Below are 16,722 nucleotides of genomic sequence, written 5' to 3'. Positions count from 1 at the left end.
TTCCCACCAGGAATAGAAAGAAAACTAAGTGGGAGGCAGTGGTTCTATATAAAGGTGTGAGGAGTGACTGGCAGCCATATGAGCATGACTTTGTGTTACATGATGAGCACAAGAAAGCCTCTTTGGGCAAAAAACAGCCAGTACAAGCAAGGCAACATTACACAGTGGAGCATGGAGTGCTTTGGGCAAGGGGCTTGCTCCTGGTGCCACAGGGAGCTGCTCACCTGGGAGCAGAGGTGGCTGGTCATGCTGAGGAGAGCAGAACTGGAGGTGGAATTGATTGCAGGTGCTTGCTAGCAGCTGCCTGCAGCCCTGCTGCTCACTGGCAGTGACAAGGAGGCAGATGTGAAAATATGAAGGCACCTGAAAACCTTTCTGTGCACAACACCTGCCAGAGTGTGAGTGACCATGCTGGGTGGGAACTGGGGATGAATGCAGGACATCACTACAGAGTTATGCAAACCCCTCATGCCTCAGGTCCAGGAAAGCTGCTCCTGCTGAGTTCCACCAGGAGCTGAGGGGAGCTGGCAGTAGTGTCTGCACCTAAGGAGTGGCAGAATGGGTTCTGATAGCAGCTGGCTCTTCAGTCATGAGAGAGACAGAAGGAGATCCCCCAGCTCACCACTGAAGTCTGACAAGTCCCAAGTAGAAACAAAGCTTTCAAATGATGAGGAAACCCAAGGCCCCAACACAACTAACCCCAGGAACAGCTCACCCAGGGCTGTGGGGGAGCCACCAGCACTTGCAGGGAGCCTAAACTCACTTCCTGAGATGTATAGAAGGTCCAGAGGAAATTTTGCACTAGAGATTGGATTCTCTGGCTTGTCTTAGGAGATCAGAGCAGAGAATGACTGTGACTCCCCCCAGTTCCCCCTCCAAACCTGCCCCATTTCTCAGAGAGGGTCCCTGCACCATGAGTTACCAGAAATAAGCCCAGATGGAGGAGCAGAAGGACAAAGTTTCACTTGCAGAAACAGATGAGACAGCTAAGAGGCAGAGAAGCAGCCAGGTACATCCTCTGAGTTGCTTGGCTTGGCAGAGGAAGAAATCCATAAATAAAGTGACTAAGAAAGCTGCCATCACCAACAGGAAACCTCCTGCTCATCCAGGAGCTGCCAAGATGGTGCTCAGTGTGAAGGGGAAAAAGAGAGGTGCTTCAGCCCCCACCACAGGCAGCTCCCTTTAAAGAGGGCATCTCTAAGGCAACTCTTTTGCTAACCCCAAACAGCCACTGGCACCACCTCAGCAGGTCAATGCATTTGTTCTGTGCTCCACTTCAGGTCACAGCACAGAGAACAGACATCTGTCCCTCTGCTCAATTATCTCCTCAGTGTGCTGAGGACAGAGCAACATCCCCATTCTCATCCCCCTGATGAGCTCCTCTGCAGCTGACACTCCCTGCTGCTGGCCTGTTCCTGTCCTACCTTCACCCAGGTTCAGAGGAGGAGAGCACCTTGCAGTAACTCCTACCCTCAACGTTTTGGCCTTAAAGAGTCTACTTCTGCTCTTCAGATGACAGGATTTGGCAGCTGAGGATCTCACCTAAAATTCACAGCATCACAGAGTGTTAGGGGTTGGAAGGGACCTCCAGAGATCAAGTCCAACCCCCCTGCCAAAGCAGCAGCATCTAGACCAGGTCACACAGGAACACATCCAGGTGGGTCTGCAAAGTCTCCAGGGAAGGAGACTCCAGAGCCTCTCTGGGCAGCCTGCTCCAGGGCTCCAGCACCCTCACAGCAAAGAAGTTTCTCCTCATGCTGAGATGGAACCTCCTGGGTACCAGCTGGTACCTGTTGGTCCTTGCCCTGTCACTGGGCACCACCAAACAGAGCCAACCTAAGCCTCTCCTGGTGTAGCCTGAGGTCTTTACCTCTTCTCCTGTTGCTGGTTACTAGGGAGAAGAGGCCAACACCAGCCTCACTCCAACCTCCTTCCAGAGAGCTGCAGAGAGCAATCCTTAGCCTTCTCCTCTCCAGGCTAAACAACTCCACAGAACATGAAAGCCACTCTGGCTTTGAAGAGCCTGTATGGAGAGAAAGAGTGATTGCTGTGTGTCTGGGATCCACTCAAGAGAGGGCTGTGATGGCATTCAATGCACTGCACAGAGATCAGGGGCTGGAACACTCTTCACTCACCAGCAACCTAACTTCCAACGGCTCACAGTGAAGCTCTGCACTTCATCTACTTTGCTTCCAGCAAGCAGCTCCAAAGAGAGGTATCCTGAGAGCATTGATGTATTCCTTGCAAATGCAGGAGCACTCTTGTCACTCTGATTTGCCGGGGTGCCACAATGCTCAGAAGACAACAACAAAGGGAATGAGTCATGAGACCCTGGAAGATCACAGAGGAAGGCTTTAAAACACCAGGAGGGAAAATGCTGCTCCCCAAGCAGCTCCTAACCAAACTGCACAAGGGACACAGCCATGTCAAAAGCTCAGCTTGGTCCAGTGCCTTGTTGAAGCCTAACAGGAAAGCTGAGGATAGCTTCAGAGTAAGGACAAGAGACTGCATGTGGAGCTAGAGCTGAGTAACTCTGATGGGACTTGACAGATTGGAGGGTTAAAGGGGCATTAAACCCTGGAGGCCTCGCTTCTGCAGCCCTTGAAAGCAATGCAGTCTGACTGGAAAAGTCAAGTTGATTTGGATTATTCTGCTCCTGCCAGGGTGGGTTTTCCTTCCCCCCCTCTGGATTACATTTTGGGCACCACAATGCTTTGCTCATTGCTGCTGCCAACCCAGCCCTGGAGCCGAAGCTGTCCCTCCTGCTCACGTGAAACAAGCTGGAGAGAGTCACATATAAGGACAAGGAATAATAAATCTCCAAGTCCTTAACTCTCAGCTTTTCTTTTTGCCCTTTTAAAGGCAAAGCACAGACTTGAAGACAGCAAAACAGTTCCAGGCAGAAAGTGAGTAAATGTGCATTCAGCAGCATCCTATGTAAAGATATGCAGCACGTGAGAAAGCAGTGGGAGAGAGCTAGAAATGAAGGTGGGAACCAACACACAGACCACAGAATGGCTCAGCTTGGAAGGGACCTCAAAGATACCTCCTCCAACCTCCCCACCACCTCTCTTCCTTAGTTCTAACAAGTCCAGGATTAAATGTCCATTTGCAGATATGCAAGCAACAGCTGTGGCAGAACTCCTTCACCTGCCACTGAATGATGCCCAGCTCTGGCCCGAGAGGTAACTGAAACTGCAGAGGAGAGACAGAGCAAGGAACTGAATATGCACTGCATTATTTAGCAGGGCAGCAGGCAGGCTGGGCTGGAGCTAAGGCTGGCTTACCACTGTCAGACCTTCACAACTCTGCTCACAGCCAGAAGCTGTGTTTGATTTCCCTCTCCACAGTCCCCTCAAGCAGCACAGCCCTGCAGATCAAGCTGAAGTCACTCAGATCTGCAAACCCTACTTTACAAATAGCACAGACCATGCTGCACCAGCTTGCTGTGTTCCAAAGGGGCATTAAAAGGAGACACAAAAGGCAGACTCAAACCCTTCAGGTGAAGCAGGAGGATGCCAGGGCATTCCAAGTTCCACCTGCAGCCCTCACACACGATGCTGAAGTGTTTCCTCAAGTGCTGTGCTGGCAATCAGCTGTCAGGCAGCTCGGGTAGCACAGCCCAGAGTGACAACTGAACTCACAACTACATCATTTCAGGGGAGAAAACAGATCCCATGGATCACAGGGCCTGGGTTGGAGCCACATCATCTTTAGGGTCCCCTCCAAGCCAAACCATTCTGTAGTTCTATGATGTAAAATATAGGAGCTGCTAAGTTTGTGGCTTTGGAGCAACAGCTTTATAAAGCCTGGCTATACATTGCAGGAGCTGAATTCTGCAGCAACACAAAGCAAGAGATGGATATTAAACCCTCAGGACTGTCTTTGGGCAGTCCTCAAATCTTTTCAGACCCTGCCTAAGAGCTCCTCAGCTGAAATGTCAAAAGCTGTCACAGGTTCACAGAATGGGAGGGGTTGGAAGGGGCCTCTGGAGATCACCCAGTCCAACCCCCTGCCAGAGCAGGGTCACACAGGAACACATCCAGGTGGGTTTGGAAAGTCTCCAGAGCAGGAGACTCCACAGCCTCTCTGGGCAGCCTGCTCCAGGCTCCAGCCACTCACACCAAAGAACTTTCTCCTCATGCTGAGGTGGAACTTCCTGGGTTCCAGTTTGTGCCCACTGCCCCTCATCCTAGCCCAGGGCACCACCAAAAAGAGCCTGGCCCCTTCTGCTTGACACCCACCCCTCAGACATTTACAGGCATTGCTCAGATCCCCTCTCAGTCTTCTCCTCTCCAGGCTAAGCAGCCCCAGGGCTCTCAGCCTTTCCTCCTCAGACAGATGTCATGACACTGGCAGCAAGGTCTCCAATCTCCCATCTTGTTTCACTTGTTCTCCAAAGCTCTTTTTCATTCAGTCCTCCGTCACACATCACCCACACAATACTCTTCATCCTTTCTTCGAGGCCCTTCACATACCCCCTCAGCTCTTTCTGCCCATCAGGACTCTTTCTACACCTTGCCCTGCAAATCCTTGGCTACAGTTCACATTTTCCATGTAACTGTTCCACTTCCTTGTCACTGTCTTCCTCAGCATCCCTTTCTCTTGCTTTCCAAGTGACTGCTCAGCAAACCTCCTCCTCAGACACCATCAGCAGAGACACTCACAAAACCTCGGCCCTGGAAGTCCTGAAATCACTGCTCGGTGCTGAGAAATCTTTCTGCTCCTCACCAAACTGCAGCAGCCCAGCTCCAAGCTCTTGAGCACCCCCTAAGCCGCATCTCCTCCTCGCACAGCTGCTCAGAGGAGCAGCGAGAAGCCCGCGGGCAGCAGCACTGCCCCGGGACAGCAGCACTGCCCCGGGACAGCAGCACTGCCCCGGGACAGCAGCACTGCCCCGGGACAGCAGCACTGCCCCGGGACAGCAGCACTGCCCCGGGACAGCAGCACTGCCCCGGGACAGCAGCACTGCCCCGGGACAGCAGCACTGCCCCGGGACAGCAGCACTGCCCCGGGACAGCAGCACTGCCCCGGGACAGCAGCACTGCCCCGGGACAGCAGCACTGCCCCGGGACAGCAGCACTGCCCCGGGACAGCAGCGCAGCAGAGCTGCAGAGCTGCTCTCCCACCTTCTCACGTCTTTTCCCCAGCTCTACAGCAAATCACTTCTGTGGTTTGATTAAAGGCGGAAACACAGTAAATGGAGCAGAGAGATGCACTGCACAGCTTGCTGTTTCCCAGCACCTCCTGCTTCACGAGGCCAGGTGGCTGATGCTGGACTCGGTAACAATCTGACATGGAATCAGGGAAGGGGTTGGGTCGGAAAGGACCTCAGAGCTCATCCAGTTCCCACCCTCTCCATGGGCAGGGACACCTCCCAGCTTGCTCAAGGCCTCATCCAGCCTGGCCTTCAACACCTCCAGGGAGGAGGCAGCAGCCACAGCCTCCCTGGGCAGCCTGTGCCAGAGCCTCCCCAGCCTCACTGGAAAGAATTTCTTCCTAATTTCCAGTTTAAATCTGCCCTCTCCCAGCTTCAATCCATTTCCCCTCATCACATCCCCACAAGTCCTTGTCAAAAGTCCCATCCCATATTTGAGGGGAAATCGCTCAGGACGAGGTCGATGGTTTTGCTTGACGCCTGTGTACCATTTGTAACTTCAAACACCTCCTCTGCCCCCAGCCCTGGCCGGCAGCAGTCTGCTCCTTCGGGTTTACACTGCGGTGTGCTTCCCCCCAGCACATCCCAGCTCGCACATGACATCCTCCCAGGGCAGAAACGACTCCCAGCCTCTTCCTCAAGCGGAGTAAAGAAAGGAAGCGACCGATCTGGCAGATGGGTGAAGGAAAGTACCAGCAGCACACCGCTGCGCAACCACAGGAACAAATACATGAGCACAACTCCCCTCGAGGCAGGGAAGTTCTGGATCGTTTTAACCCAGGATTTGCCTCGCAGCTCTTTTAGCCAGGGGAGGGGGAGGAAGGATGAGGACAGCACTGAAGTAGGCCAGCTGAAGCTGGAGAGGCTGAAGGCTTTCCAGCACCCCTGCCCCCGCGGGAGGACTCTGCTATAGCCCCGGAGCAACGGCGGAGCTCAGCCGCTGACAAAGTCTGCCAGCCCCGCCGAGCCGGACGGAGCAGGAACTCAAAGCCCGGGGCTGCCTTTCCTGCCGCAGCCCCCGGCGGAGCCTCCTGGCAGGTCCCACCCGCCGCCAGCCCAGCCCCACCGAAGGGACCCTGTCCGCGGCCGGACACGCGGGAGCGGCCACGGGGGCAGGGCGCGCAGGGTCAGCTCCGCGCACCGCCGGGGCTGGGACGTGCCCGCACGGCCCCGAGAGCCGGGAGGGGACCCCGGCGAAGAGCTGCACTCGGGGCAGGAGCGGGATGCGAGGCTGCTCCCCGGCTCCCTCCTGCCGGGACGCAGCTCCCGGCCCCGCCGCGGCGGTAGGGCAGAGCTGGGCGCAGCCGCCCGGAGCGGCAGGGACGAAAATCGCCACAGCGGCTCCCGCTCCCGTCCCGCGCCGGCACCGCGGGGCGACGGCGGTGCCCCTCCCTTGTGGCCCCCTGCCCCCGCTGCCCCCGGGCCCTGCCGGGCACCACGGGGTGAGGCTCGGCTCTGTGGCCGCAGGGACGTGCGGGCTCCCCGCTTGCCACCGGCTGGCCGGGCGGAAGGGAACAGCCGCTCCTCAAACTTTCTCCGGGCACTCACCAGCGGAGCTCATGGTGCTCCCCACGCGCCGCGCCGTCCTCCCTCTCGTCCCTTACGCCACGGCCCCTCTGAGGGCCGAGGAGAAGGAGCCCATTGTTCCCCCGCGCCGCCCGCCAGCTATGCCCACCGCCCGCCGCCGCATAACGCCCCGCGGCTGGCGGCAGACTGAGCGCCGGCAGCCGCTGCCCACAGCCTCGCCGCCGCGCGGCAGCGCCCCCTGCTGGCCCCGGGACGAACCTGATCCGTCCTGCGCGCCCGTCCGACCAACCAGCCCCTCCCGGAGCGCGGCCGGAAGTGCCTCTCGCGGTGCATCCTGGGGGCTGTAGTGTCCGGGCCGCGCCGGGCAGGGCAGGGCGGCGAGGCGGCGGCGGCGCCGCGGCGGACTCCGTTTCCCAGAGTGCCCATAGGGGGTGGCATGGCGGAGAAGGATGACACCGGAGTTTGACGAAGAAGTGGTGTTTGAGGTGGGCGCGGGGGCGACCCGGGGCGGGTTGGGCCCGTGTCTCTCCGCCCCTCGCCGGGGCGTTGCGCCGCGGCCCCCGGGGGTGGCGTGCGCCGGGCGGGCCGAGGTGACCGGCGGGCGTGGGGCGGGCGTGGGGCCCGGCCGGGGGCAGCGTCTGCCGCGGGCGGGAGCCGGCGGAACCGGCGCGTCGGGGCGGTGCTCGCCGGGACCGGCGCGGGGTGTCCCGCAGCATCCTCGGGTGGCCGCCGCGCCCCTCCGCGCAGGCCGAGGACGGCGCCGCCGGCGGGAGAGCGAGCCGGGCCGGGGCCGCCGGAGCCTCCGCCGTGCGAGGGGCGATCCCTTTGTGCGCCGGCTCGCCCAGGCTGCCCGCCTCCGCCTGCGGGCGTTGCGGTCTCGGTGCGCCGCCGTGGGAGGGCCGTGCCGGGCGCTGCTCCCGCCGAGGCTCCGGCCCTCGGGAGCCAGGAGGGGCTGAGCAGGGGCGAAAGGGACCGGCCGGGGGTCGGCACGGCCTGCGAGGGCCGGAGCAGAAAGCACGGTGCGGGGGGAGGGGGCTTCGCGCCGCTCTGTGCTGGAGGCTGAGCAAAGGCAGCAAATCCGCTGTGCAGCAAATAAACTCTGCTTCTGCATCAGTGTGAGGCGGCTGCAAGGCGCCCCCCTCTCGGCGCGCCCCGGGGACGGCGCCCCCCTCGGCGCGCCCCGGGGAAGGGGCGCCCCTCTCGGTGCGCCCTGGAAAGTGCCCCTCGGCGCGCCCCGGGGACGGCGCCCCTCTCGGTGCGCCCTGGAAAGTGCCCCTCGGCGAGCCCCGGGGACGGCGCCCCTCTCGGCGCGCCCTGGAAAGTGCCCCTCGGCGCGCCCCGGGGACGGCGCCCCCCTCGGCGCGCCCTGGCAAGTGCCCCTCGGCGCGCCCCGGGGAAGGGGCGCCCCCCTCGGCGCGCCCCGGGGACGGCGCCCCCCTCGGCGTGCGCTCAGCCGTGCGGTGAGCACTGAGAGTACCTTGGCTTCCAGGCGTTGGTGTTACTTGCAGGGCTTGCGTGAAACCGCCGGCTCTGTGGCGGGGCTTGTGGCCTGGTGTTGCTGGGGCAGGCTCAAAACCAGCCCTGCTTTGCAGGCCAGTGACAATGTGGAGTCAGCCGGGGCGGCTGCCTTGAGCTGGCTCACAGGTGGGTCCCAGAGCATGAGCGTCATGCCCGTTATAAAGGGAGGAGTTTGCTGAGGATGAGCTTTCCTCCTGGTCTGCTCTGCATCTCCTGCTTGCCTCTGGCCCTCCAGGGGCTCCCTTACCATTCTTCTGCGGGCTGCTTTCCCCTTGTTGTGACTGCTGTGCCTTTGCTGGGCTGAGTAGAACCTTGTGTACTTTGTACTGTCATTGGTGTTAGGTTTGTTGTGTCATTCAATCAGTTCTCATTTCAGCTCAGAGGTTTTCTCTCCTTTTCCCAATGCCCCTTCTCAGCTGGCAGGGGGTCAGCAGTTGCTGTTCAGCCCCAGATGCAGAGTAAATGAGACCTCTCATTAGGTAATGAGGCTACAGCACCATCTTGACCTTATTTAAATCACTGGCTAAATATATCTCCTGCTGCAGTTCAGCCTCAAAATCAGATCAGTTTGCAGCTGGTCAGTGTGATTTGCACCTTTGTTTAAGGCACACCTGGGTTTGCAGGTGTGCAGAGAAAGCTGTCAGAGGGAAGTGCTGTCTTTACCATCGTCAGTGAAAGTGGCATTGCCCTAACAGCAGTAAGGCTTCTGGTTTTACCAGGCAGCTCCTGGTATGAGGAAGGATTCGCTCCACAGCTGTGCAGGTGCTACCTGTGCATGCCTTTGTTTGTCCATGACCAGCCCTGAGCCCTAAGAAAGGAATCTGGTCTTTGTGTGGCTGCTGTGTTAAGTTAGTTCCTCCAGTGACATAAATCCACGGTGAGAATTCATCTTGGCAGAGTGTCTGCTCTCTGCATTCCTTCTTCAGGCAGAGCAGAGCAGTCTCTCTTTCACCTGCTGAGCACAGCCCTAACAGCAGCAGCAGGACAAATGCAGACTGTTTTGGCAGCTTGATTGGTTGGGGTGCAGAGCTGGGTGAGATACCTGCTGGTAATGACTGCCTTGAAATGCCCCCCAAACTTCCCTCAGCAGTGCTCTGCAGGCTTCATGCTGTTGTGAAAGAAAGTCAGCAATGGACTCCACACTGATGAGCCACTGGGGACAGCCAGAGGGGAGCCAGTAAGTCAGAGTGGCTGAGAGGTGGTTCTGCCACTGCTCTGCTGAGGCCTCACCTGGAGTGAGCTCTGGGGCCCCCAACATGAGAGGCTGTTCGAGTGCTGGGATGAGGAGCCATGGCTTTGAGCTGGGAGAGGGGAGACTGAGGCTGGAGAGGAGGAAGAAGGGCTTTCCAGTGAGGGTGGGGAGACTCTGGCACAGGCTGCCCAGGGAGGCTGTTGAGAAGGGCTGCAGAGGGACTGTTCCCAAAGGCCTGCAGGGACAGGACCAGGGACAATGGTTTGAGATGAGAGAGGAGCAGATTTAGTCTGAATGTGAGGAACAAGTTCTGCACCTGGAGGAACACTGCAGCAGGTTGCCCAGGGAGGAGGTTGAAGCCCCAGCCCTGGAGATAGTCAAGGTGAGGCTGGAGAGGGCTCTGAGCAGGCTGCTCTGGTCTGTCCCTGCTGAGTGCAGGGGGGTGGATCAGCTGACCTGTGGAGGTGCTTTCCAAGGCTGTGATCTGTGTGATGTTTCACTCCTTTCCAGCATGCATGAGGTCACTTGGTGGTGCTGGGCAGTGTTGTGAGCAGCCTTTTGCTGGGATAAGATGAATTAAGGACAATTCAAAGGCTTTGGCTGAAGACTCATTGCTCAGTACCATTCTCCTGCCAGCTTTCCACTCAGCATAACTCACTGCTGCCTCTGCCCTCTGCGTGTTTGGGTCCTTCTCCATCACTTTCCTCTTAACTGATATGGCACAGGAGCAAAAGTCCACACAGACTTGACCCAGGGGAATGAAGTCTTGTTGCTGGAAGATGGCAGCTGAGATTGGCACAGTCTCCCCCTGCTGAACCCCTGTGATGTGTTCTTTGCTCAGCCCTCTTTGTCCTTGAGTTTTGCAGGCAAGAGTCAGGATTCTCAGGAGCAGGCTTTTGATCAGCTCCGTAGGCCTGACACCTTCCATGTCTTTCCCCTCCCTGTCAATACAAGCACGGTGTTTGCCTTGCACCACTCCTGAGCTTACAAACCATTCCCCATGCTGGGATGAAGGTGACCCAAACACTGCTCTTGGAGTGAATTTCCCTCTCCCAGCCTCTGCTTCCAGCTAAGTCATTTGTCCTAGATTCACTGAGCCTGTGCAGGTTTGTCTGGGATGGGTAGGAAAGCTGTGCTCACAGAGTGGTTGAGGCTGGAGGGGACCTCTGGAGGTCATCTGGTCCAGCCTGGAGCTGGTTGTCCAGGACTGTGTGCAGGCAGCTTTTGAATGTCTCCAAGAGTGGAGACTCCACAACCTCCCTGAGCAGCCCTGTGCTCAGTCACCCTCACAGTGATTCTCAGTGGTCAGAGGGAGCCTCCAGTTTGTGCCCAGTGCCTCTGGTCCTCTCCCTGAACACCACTGAGGGGAGCCTGGCCCTGGCCTCTCTGCATCCTGCCTTTGGCTAGCTCATGCCTTCAGGAGATGCCCCTGAGCCTTCTCCACGCTGAGCAGTCTCAGCCCTCAGCCTTTCCTGCAGCAAGCTGCCCTCACCTTCAGCATCACCTGGAGAGGTGCTGGAGCCTAGCCCCAGCAAGCCCCTGTGAGTGCCTCAGCTGTGTGCTTCTGGTGGAAGCCCTGGGGCTGGCTGTTGGTCTGCATTTGAATGCTGTGTTTGCAGGAGGTTTGTACCAGGCTGCACACAGAAAGCTGAGGTGGTGACACCCACCGTGCCACACTCCCACCCCCCCACATTCTGAAGGGCTTTTCACACACAGCATTTGAAGTACAAAGCTTTGCCTGTGGAAAATGCAGTCACTAATTTGGTTGCCATAAACATCTCTGTGCACTGTGCTCTGGTGCCAGGGGACAAAGCTGTCCTTGCTCAGGCATTGCTCTGGCCCACACAAGAGCCTCACACCCTTCCTACAACCAGTTCTGGCTGTCAGTAGCTGGTTCAGGACTAATGGGAGGGCAGTTCAAGGAGTGTCACAGATTGCATCAGGGTGGAAGTGACCCTCAAAGGTCATCTTGTCCAACCCTCTGTAGTCAGCAGGGACACCCCCAATTAGATCACAGCTACAGCCAGGCTGATCCTCAATGTCTGCAGGGATGGAGCCTCAGCCCCTCCCTGGGCAGCCTGTGCCAGTGTCTCCCCAGCCTCCCTCTGCAGAGCTTCCTCCTGATGTCCAACCTACCTCTGCCCTGCTGCAGTTCCAAACCATTGCCCCTGGGCCTATCCCCACAGCCCTTCTGAGCAGTCCCTCCCCAGCTGCCTGCAGCTCCCTTGTGGATATTGAAATGCAGCTCTGAGGTCTCCCTGGAGCCTTCCCTTCTCCAGGCTGAACAGCCCCAACTCTCAGCCTGTTCTGATAGGGAAGCTTCTCCAGCCCTCTGATCATCTTGGTGGCCTCACTCCAGCAGTTTGATCTGACTGTGAACTAAGCTGGCAAAGACAGGAGCCAAAGCCACCTGCGTGTTACTCTGCTGCTGCAGAGAGCTCAGTTCCTGCTCCCATCTCACCCTTTGGCTGTGTAAATCAGTGTTCCAAACTGGTGCTGCAGCTTTCCTCTGCACCTGCTAGTCATGGCAGATTCAATTGACCATGTAAGTGCAGCCTGGGGAGATCTCTGCTGCAAAGTGCTGAGCACCATGGAGGCACCTGGCAGTGATGGACAATTTTAGGTACCTTGCTTCTCAGCAGCCTGCTAAGAGGCAGGAGAGCATAGGCTGTGCTCCTTCTCATCACATGAGCAGGAGGCAGGTGATACCGAGATTAAAGCTGTGTAAAGAGCTGTCTGAGGCTGTGGAGGCCAAGTCAGCTCGTCAGGCACTGCTGGAGAGCACTAATGTGTCTGGCCAGGCAGAGGAGAGGATTCCATGGGCTGTGTGTGGTGTGAGCCCACACTGCCCTCTTGATTTGTAATGCAGAGTTTGAGGACAAGAGTCCATGATGATCCAGAGGAATGCTAAGGCCTGATGGTAGAAAGGTGTTCAAGTCCTTCTCCACAGCATCACAGTTGTTTGGGTTGGAAGAGCCCTCTGAGGTCATCCAGTCCCACCAGCAGCCCAGCTCCCTGTGCACTCTGCCAGCCAGGCTCCCCAGGTCCCTCTCCACAGGGCTGCTCTCCAGCCAGGGGCATCCCAGTCTGAGCTGCACTGCTGGCTTCTCTTTTCCCCTTGCAAGACCCTGCACTTGTCCCCCTTGAGCCTCACAAGGGTCTTGCTAGCCCCCTCCTGCAGCCTCCCCACTCAGTTTGGCCTCGCCCGGGGATGGTCCAGCAGAGGCTCTCTGGGCCCAGCCCCAGACTGATGGCTGCAGAGTGGCTCTCGGAGCCTGCTTCTCAAGCAGACGATGCAGCAGTGCTGAGGAGGCCAAGGCCTGTGCCCCTGGGCCGGTGGCAGCAGCAGAGCAAAGGGAAAGGCTCCTTTGCTGCCTTGAAGCCATTGTCTGCTCTTGGCCCTGTCAGCAGCTGGCGTGCTGGCAGTGGGGGCACGGGAGGAGTGGTTACCAGCCGGCAGAATGTGACCCAGGCTCTTAAACGCTGCTGCTTGGGAAGCATTAGTGGCTGCCTGTGAGATGGATGTGCAATAACTCCTTCAGGCAGATCTGTTTAAAAGCCTGCAGCAGTCTGCCAGCCTGCTCTCCCTGCCCCCAGCCTGCAGCCACATCGGTCAGGAGCCCGGGGAGTCCCAGCCCGCCCATGCCCGCGGGACAATGCCGCTGTGCGGGGGCGCAGGGACAGCCAGGCTGACCGCTGCTCCTCGTCCTCGCCGGGGGGCACCCTGGAGGGGCCGGCAGGAGGAAGGAGGGAGGTGGATGAGATCCTGTCAGGTGCATGGCAGCAGCAGCGCCGCGAGAGATGGAACAGCCTCGTCCGGGAGACCAAGAGCGCGCTGTCTGTGAGTGCCGGCTGCGTGCCTCAGCCCTGCCTGGGGGCAGGGGCACAGCTCCCCCTGCCCTGCCTTGCCTTGTCCTGCCCTGCCCTGCCCTGCCTTGCCTTGCCCTGCCTTGCCTTGCCCTGCCTTGCCTTGCCCTGCCCTGCCTTGCCCTGCCCTGCCTTGCCTTTCCCTGCCTTGCCTTTCCCTGCCTTGCCTTTCCCTGCCTTGCCTTTCCCTGCCTTGCCTTTCCCTGCCTTGCCTTGCCTTGCCCTGCCTTGCCTTGCCCTGCCCTGCCTTGCCTTGCCCTGCCTTGCCTTTCCCTGCCTTGCCTTGCCTTGCCCTGCCCTGCCTTGCCTTGCGTTGCCCTGCCCTGCCTTGCCCTGCCTTGCCTTGCCCTGCTCTGCCTTGCCCTGCTCTGCCTTGCCCTGCCTTGCCTTGCCCTGCCTTGCCTTGCCCTGCCTTGCCTTGCCCTGCCTTGCCTTGCCCTGCCTTGCCTTGCCCTGCCTTGCCCTGCCTTGCCCTGCCCTGCCCTGCCCTGCCTTGCCCTGCCCTGCCCTGCCTTGCCCTGCCCTGCCTGCAGCCATCTCTGCAGCACTGCTCTCACTCTGACAGAAGTGTTCCAGTCCTATATATACATTGGTTTTTAGCTGGTGGCTCCTGCCTGGGAGGGCAGCAGTGGCTCCTGCCTGGGAGGGTACTTAAGCCCCCACAGTGCTTTGGGGCACATTGCAAGGCTCAGGTTTGGAAAAACATCTGCAGATTTTGAAGAAGAGCTCTTTGAACCTCTTGTTTTGTGCAGTGGCCCTGTGGTGTTGCTCTCAGGGTCATCTGTTGGTCAGCTGTGACCGGAAAGCAGGGCAGTGCTGGAGCTGCCGGGGGGGTCCTGAGTCACTGCCTTCCTGGTGCATCGGCACAAAGCAGCCTGGGTGTGGCCTGGATCCCCAGCTGCTGCTGCCGGGGGGCTCTGCAAGCTGGCAGAGGCTGCATCTGATTTGGGGTTGCAAAGGTGTGCCTCAGCATGCTCCCACGGTGCCTCACACACACAAGAGCAGTATCTGTGCTTGCAAGCCTGCAGCAGATGTATCTGAGCTATCCAAAAGGAGCTCTTTCCTGGAGCCAGGCAGTGCTCTACTGCACCAACCCTGCCCCCACAGCAGCAGGCAGTGTTGGGCACCTTTGATTATCTTCTGATGTTTGGCTTGAGTTTGGTTTGCTTTGGTTTGAGCTTGGTTTAACTTTGCAGACTCAGAGCTGCAACCATGATGTTTAGTCTTAGGTGCTGGTTTGCTCTAACCCAGTCAGTGCTGCATGGCAAGGGGCATTAAACTAAGCCTTGGGGAGGGGTTAAAGAGCAAACTGAATCCAGGGGATTGCTCTTTAATCCTGCATCACTTCTGTGTCACTTAGAATGAGACTCAGCCTCTTTCAGCCATGGCAGAGGGAGAGTTGTGGTTAAACATCTGGCTGTGAGTTCCATGAGTTTCAGTGGTATGGATCTGAGTATGCTCAGGGAGCTCTCTGCATCCCTCTCTCTAGAGCCAGAGATTGGTGTGGCAGGAGAGGATTGTCAGTCTTGGTTCTGGGCATGGCAGCTTGCCTGCATCTGTGCTCTGCCTGCCTGGGTCTGAGTGGCTTTGCAGTACACTGAGTGCAGTGAGCTGCAGAGTCCTAGCAGCAAGTGCTGCTTTCTTTCCCCAGCCTGCTGCCAGGCTCAGCAAACACTGAGCTGCTTCATTTTCCCAGGGGTTATCTTGCTGCTGGGGGCACCAGGTGCTCTGCCTGCCTTGCCTCACTTGTCAGCAGGAGTTCCCATGTGCAGTGTGTGCAGAGCACAGCAGCAGTGGCATCTGGCCTGCTGCTTGTCCTGCCTCTCCTCTGCACTCCCAGCAGTGCTCTTAGGCAGTGTAATTGTCTGGGTGATGCAAGAATGTCTCCAGCCCTGGCTGCCTCCTGTGTCTAGGTGAGCTCACAAAGTGCCTTGGCAGAAGACACTCAGGAGACATGTCAGGAGTGCAGCATAGCACTGAACCCCCTCCTGGTGTCCCCCCTTGCTTCAGGCCCTGTTTCCACCCTAGCTGTTAAGTGACACAGCACCCAGCTGCAGTGTTGAGAGGCTTTTCCTTGGGCTTGCCAGTGATTGATGGCAGTGTCCTCCTGCCACAGACAGCTGGGCACAGACAAACCTGGCTGTCAAACATGGGCAAGAGCTGACTGCTGTGGTGGTCATCCAGGCTCAGAGATTCATGGTTTGGTTTGGATTGGAAGGGACCTGAAACACCATCCAGCTCCAGCCCCCTGCCACAGGGCCTCATCCAGCCTGGCCTTCAGCACCTGCAGGGAGGGAGCAGCCACAGCCTCCCTGGGCAGCCTGTGCCAGAGTCTCCCCAGCCTCACTGCCAAGCATGTCTCCAGTCTCCAAGCCATTGCCACTCCTCCTGACCACCCTTGCAGCAAAGGAATCTTTCCTAAACTCCAACCTGTCCCTGCCCTGGTGCAGCCTGAGGTTCTGGATGGTGATGGACAGATCAGGTCAGGATGATGGACAGGCCTGCCAGCAGCCTGGATAGGATGTCCCTGGGTTGCAGCCTGGAGTGAGCCTCCAGGCAGGTTTGGAGTGAGACTTCCTGTGTTCATCCCCTGCTGGGGCTGTCTGAGGACAAATCTGGCTGCCTTTGCCCCAGACCTCCCTGCTGCCCTGGAGCCTCTTGTGTGGAGCTGGTGAGACTTTGCCAGGTGTGCTGGGTGCACAGCCTGGCTCTGCATGCAGCCCAGTTTAGGGAGACAAGGTGCTGCACATCCACTCCTATGCCCAGGTTCTCCTGGAACCATCAAGCACACTGGGGAGTGGCTTGAGCAAGAGGCAGGCCCCTCTCTGTGCTTCTGCCCTCAGAGCCAGCCCTGCCCTGCAGCCTCTCCAGGCCAGCACACTGCTTCCTCAGAGCTGGGGAAAGTGCTCAGCCCTGGGGGAAGGCTGCTGGGACGAGAGAGAGGATGGAGCTGTCACCCTGGGAAGTTCCCAGGAGGAAATGAGTCATTACCATCCCTGTGCCTTTGCACAGCCCTTGGCACTGTGGCTGAGGGGCACTGGCTGTGAGCTGCTCCGGGGTTTGAGTTTCAGGCCATGCCTGGGCACTGAGTCTGTGCTGAGTAACTCCTCAGGGGGTGCAAAGGATGTCCCAGCATGCTCCAAAGAGTGGAAATAGCACAGAGCTACAGATTGCATTGGGTTGGAAGGGACCCTCCAAGGTCTTCTTCTCCAACCCCCCTGCAGGCAGCAGGGACAGCTCCAGCTGGAGCAGGCTGCCAGGGACACAGCCAGGCTGAGCCTGGATGTCTGCAGGGATGGAGCCTCAGCCCCCTCCCTGGGCAGCCTGTGCCAGTGTCTCCCCAGCCTCCCTCTGCAGAGCTTCCTCCTGATGTCCAACCTAACTCTGCCCTGCTCCAGTTCCACACCATTGCCCCTGGGCCTATCCCCACAGCCCCTTCTGAGCAGTCCCTCCCCAGCTG

General features: G+C 58.5%; 2 protein-coding genes across 3 annotated transcripts in view; one reads left to right on the top strand and one right to left on the bottom strand.

Moving 5' to 3' along the window:
- FGD6 (FYVE, RhoGEF and PH domain containing 6) overlaps positions 1 to 6,818 on the bottom strand; it is a 60,560-nt gene extending 53,742 nt beyond the window's left edge. The window contains exon 1 of the mRNA XM_054167762.1: positions 6,707 to 6,818. Coding sequence (XP_054023737.1) covers positions 6,707 to 6,719 — 13 coding nt within the window. The 5' untranslated portion in view covers positions 6,720 to 6,818. The remainder of the gene's footprint in view (positions 1 to 6,706) is intronic.
- A 262-nt stretch (positions 6,819 to 7,080) lies between these two features.
- The window catches only part of VEZT (vezatin, adherens junctions transmembrane protein), a 33,134-nt gene continuing 23,492 nt past the window's right edge, over positions 7,081 to 16,722 (top strand). For both annotated transcript variants that reach the window (XM_054167931.1, XM_054167930.1), the window contains exon 1: positions 7,081 to 7,170. In XM_054167931.1, coding sequence (XP_054023906.1) covers positions 7,135 to 7,170 — 36 coding nt within the window. In that variant the 5' untranslated portion in view covers positions 7,081 to 7,134. The remainder of the gene's footprint in view (positions 7,171 to 16,722) is intronic.

This window comes from Dryobates pubescens, chromosome 15 (assembly GCF_014839835.1).
Source record: "Dryobates pubescens isolate bDryPub1 chromosome 15, bDryPub1.pri, whole genome shotgun sequence".
In the NCBI taxonomy this organism is placed as follows: Eukaryota; Metazoa; Chordata; class Aves; order Piciformes; family Picidae; genus Dryobates; species Dryobates pubescens.
Note: the sequence above shows the minus strand (reverse complement) of the source record. Positions and strands in the feature narration are given on the sequence as shown.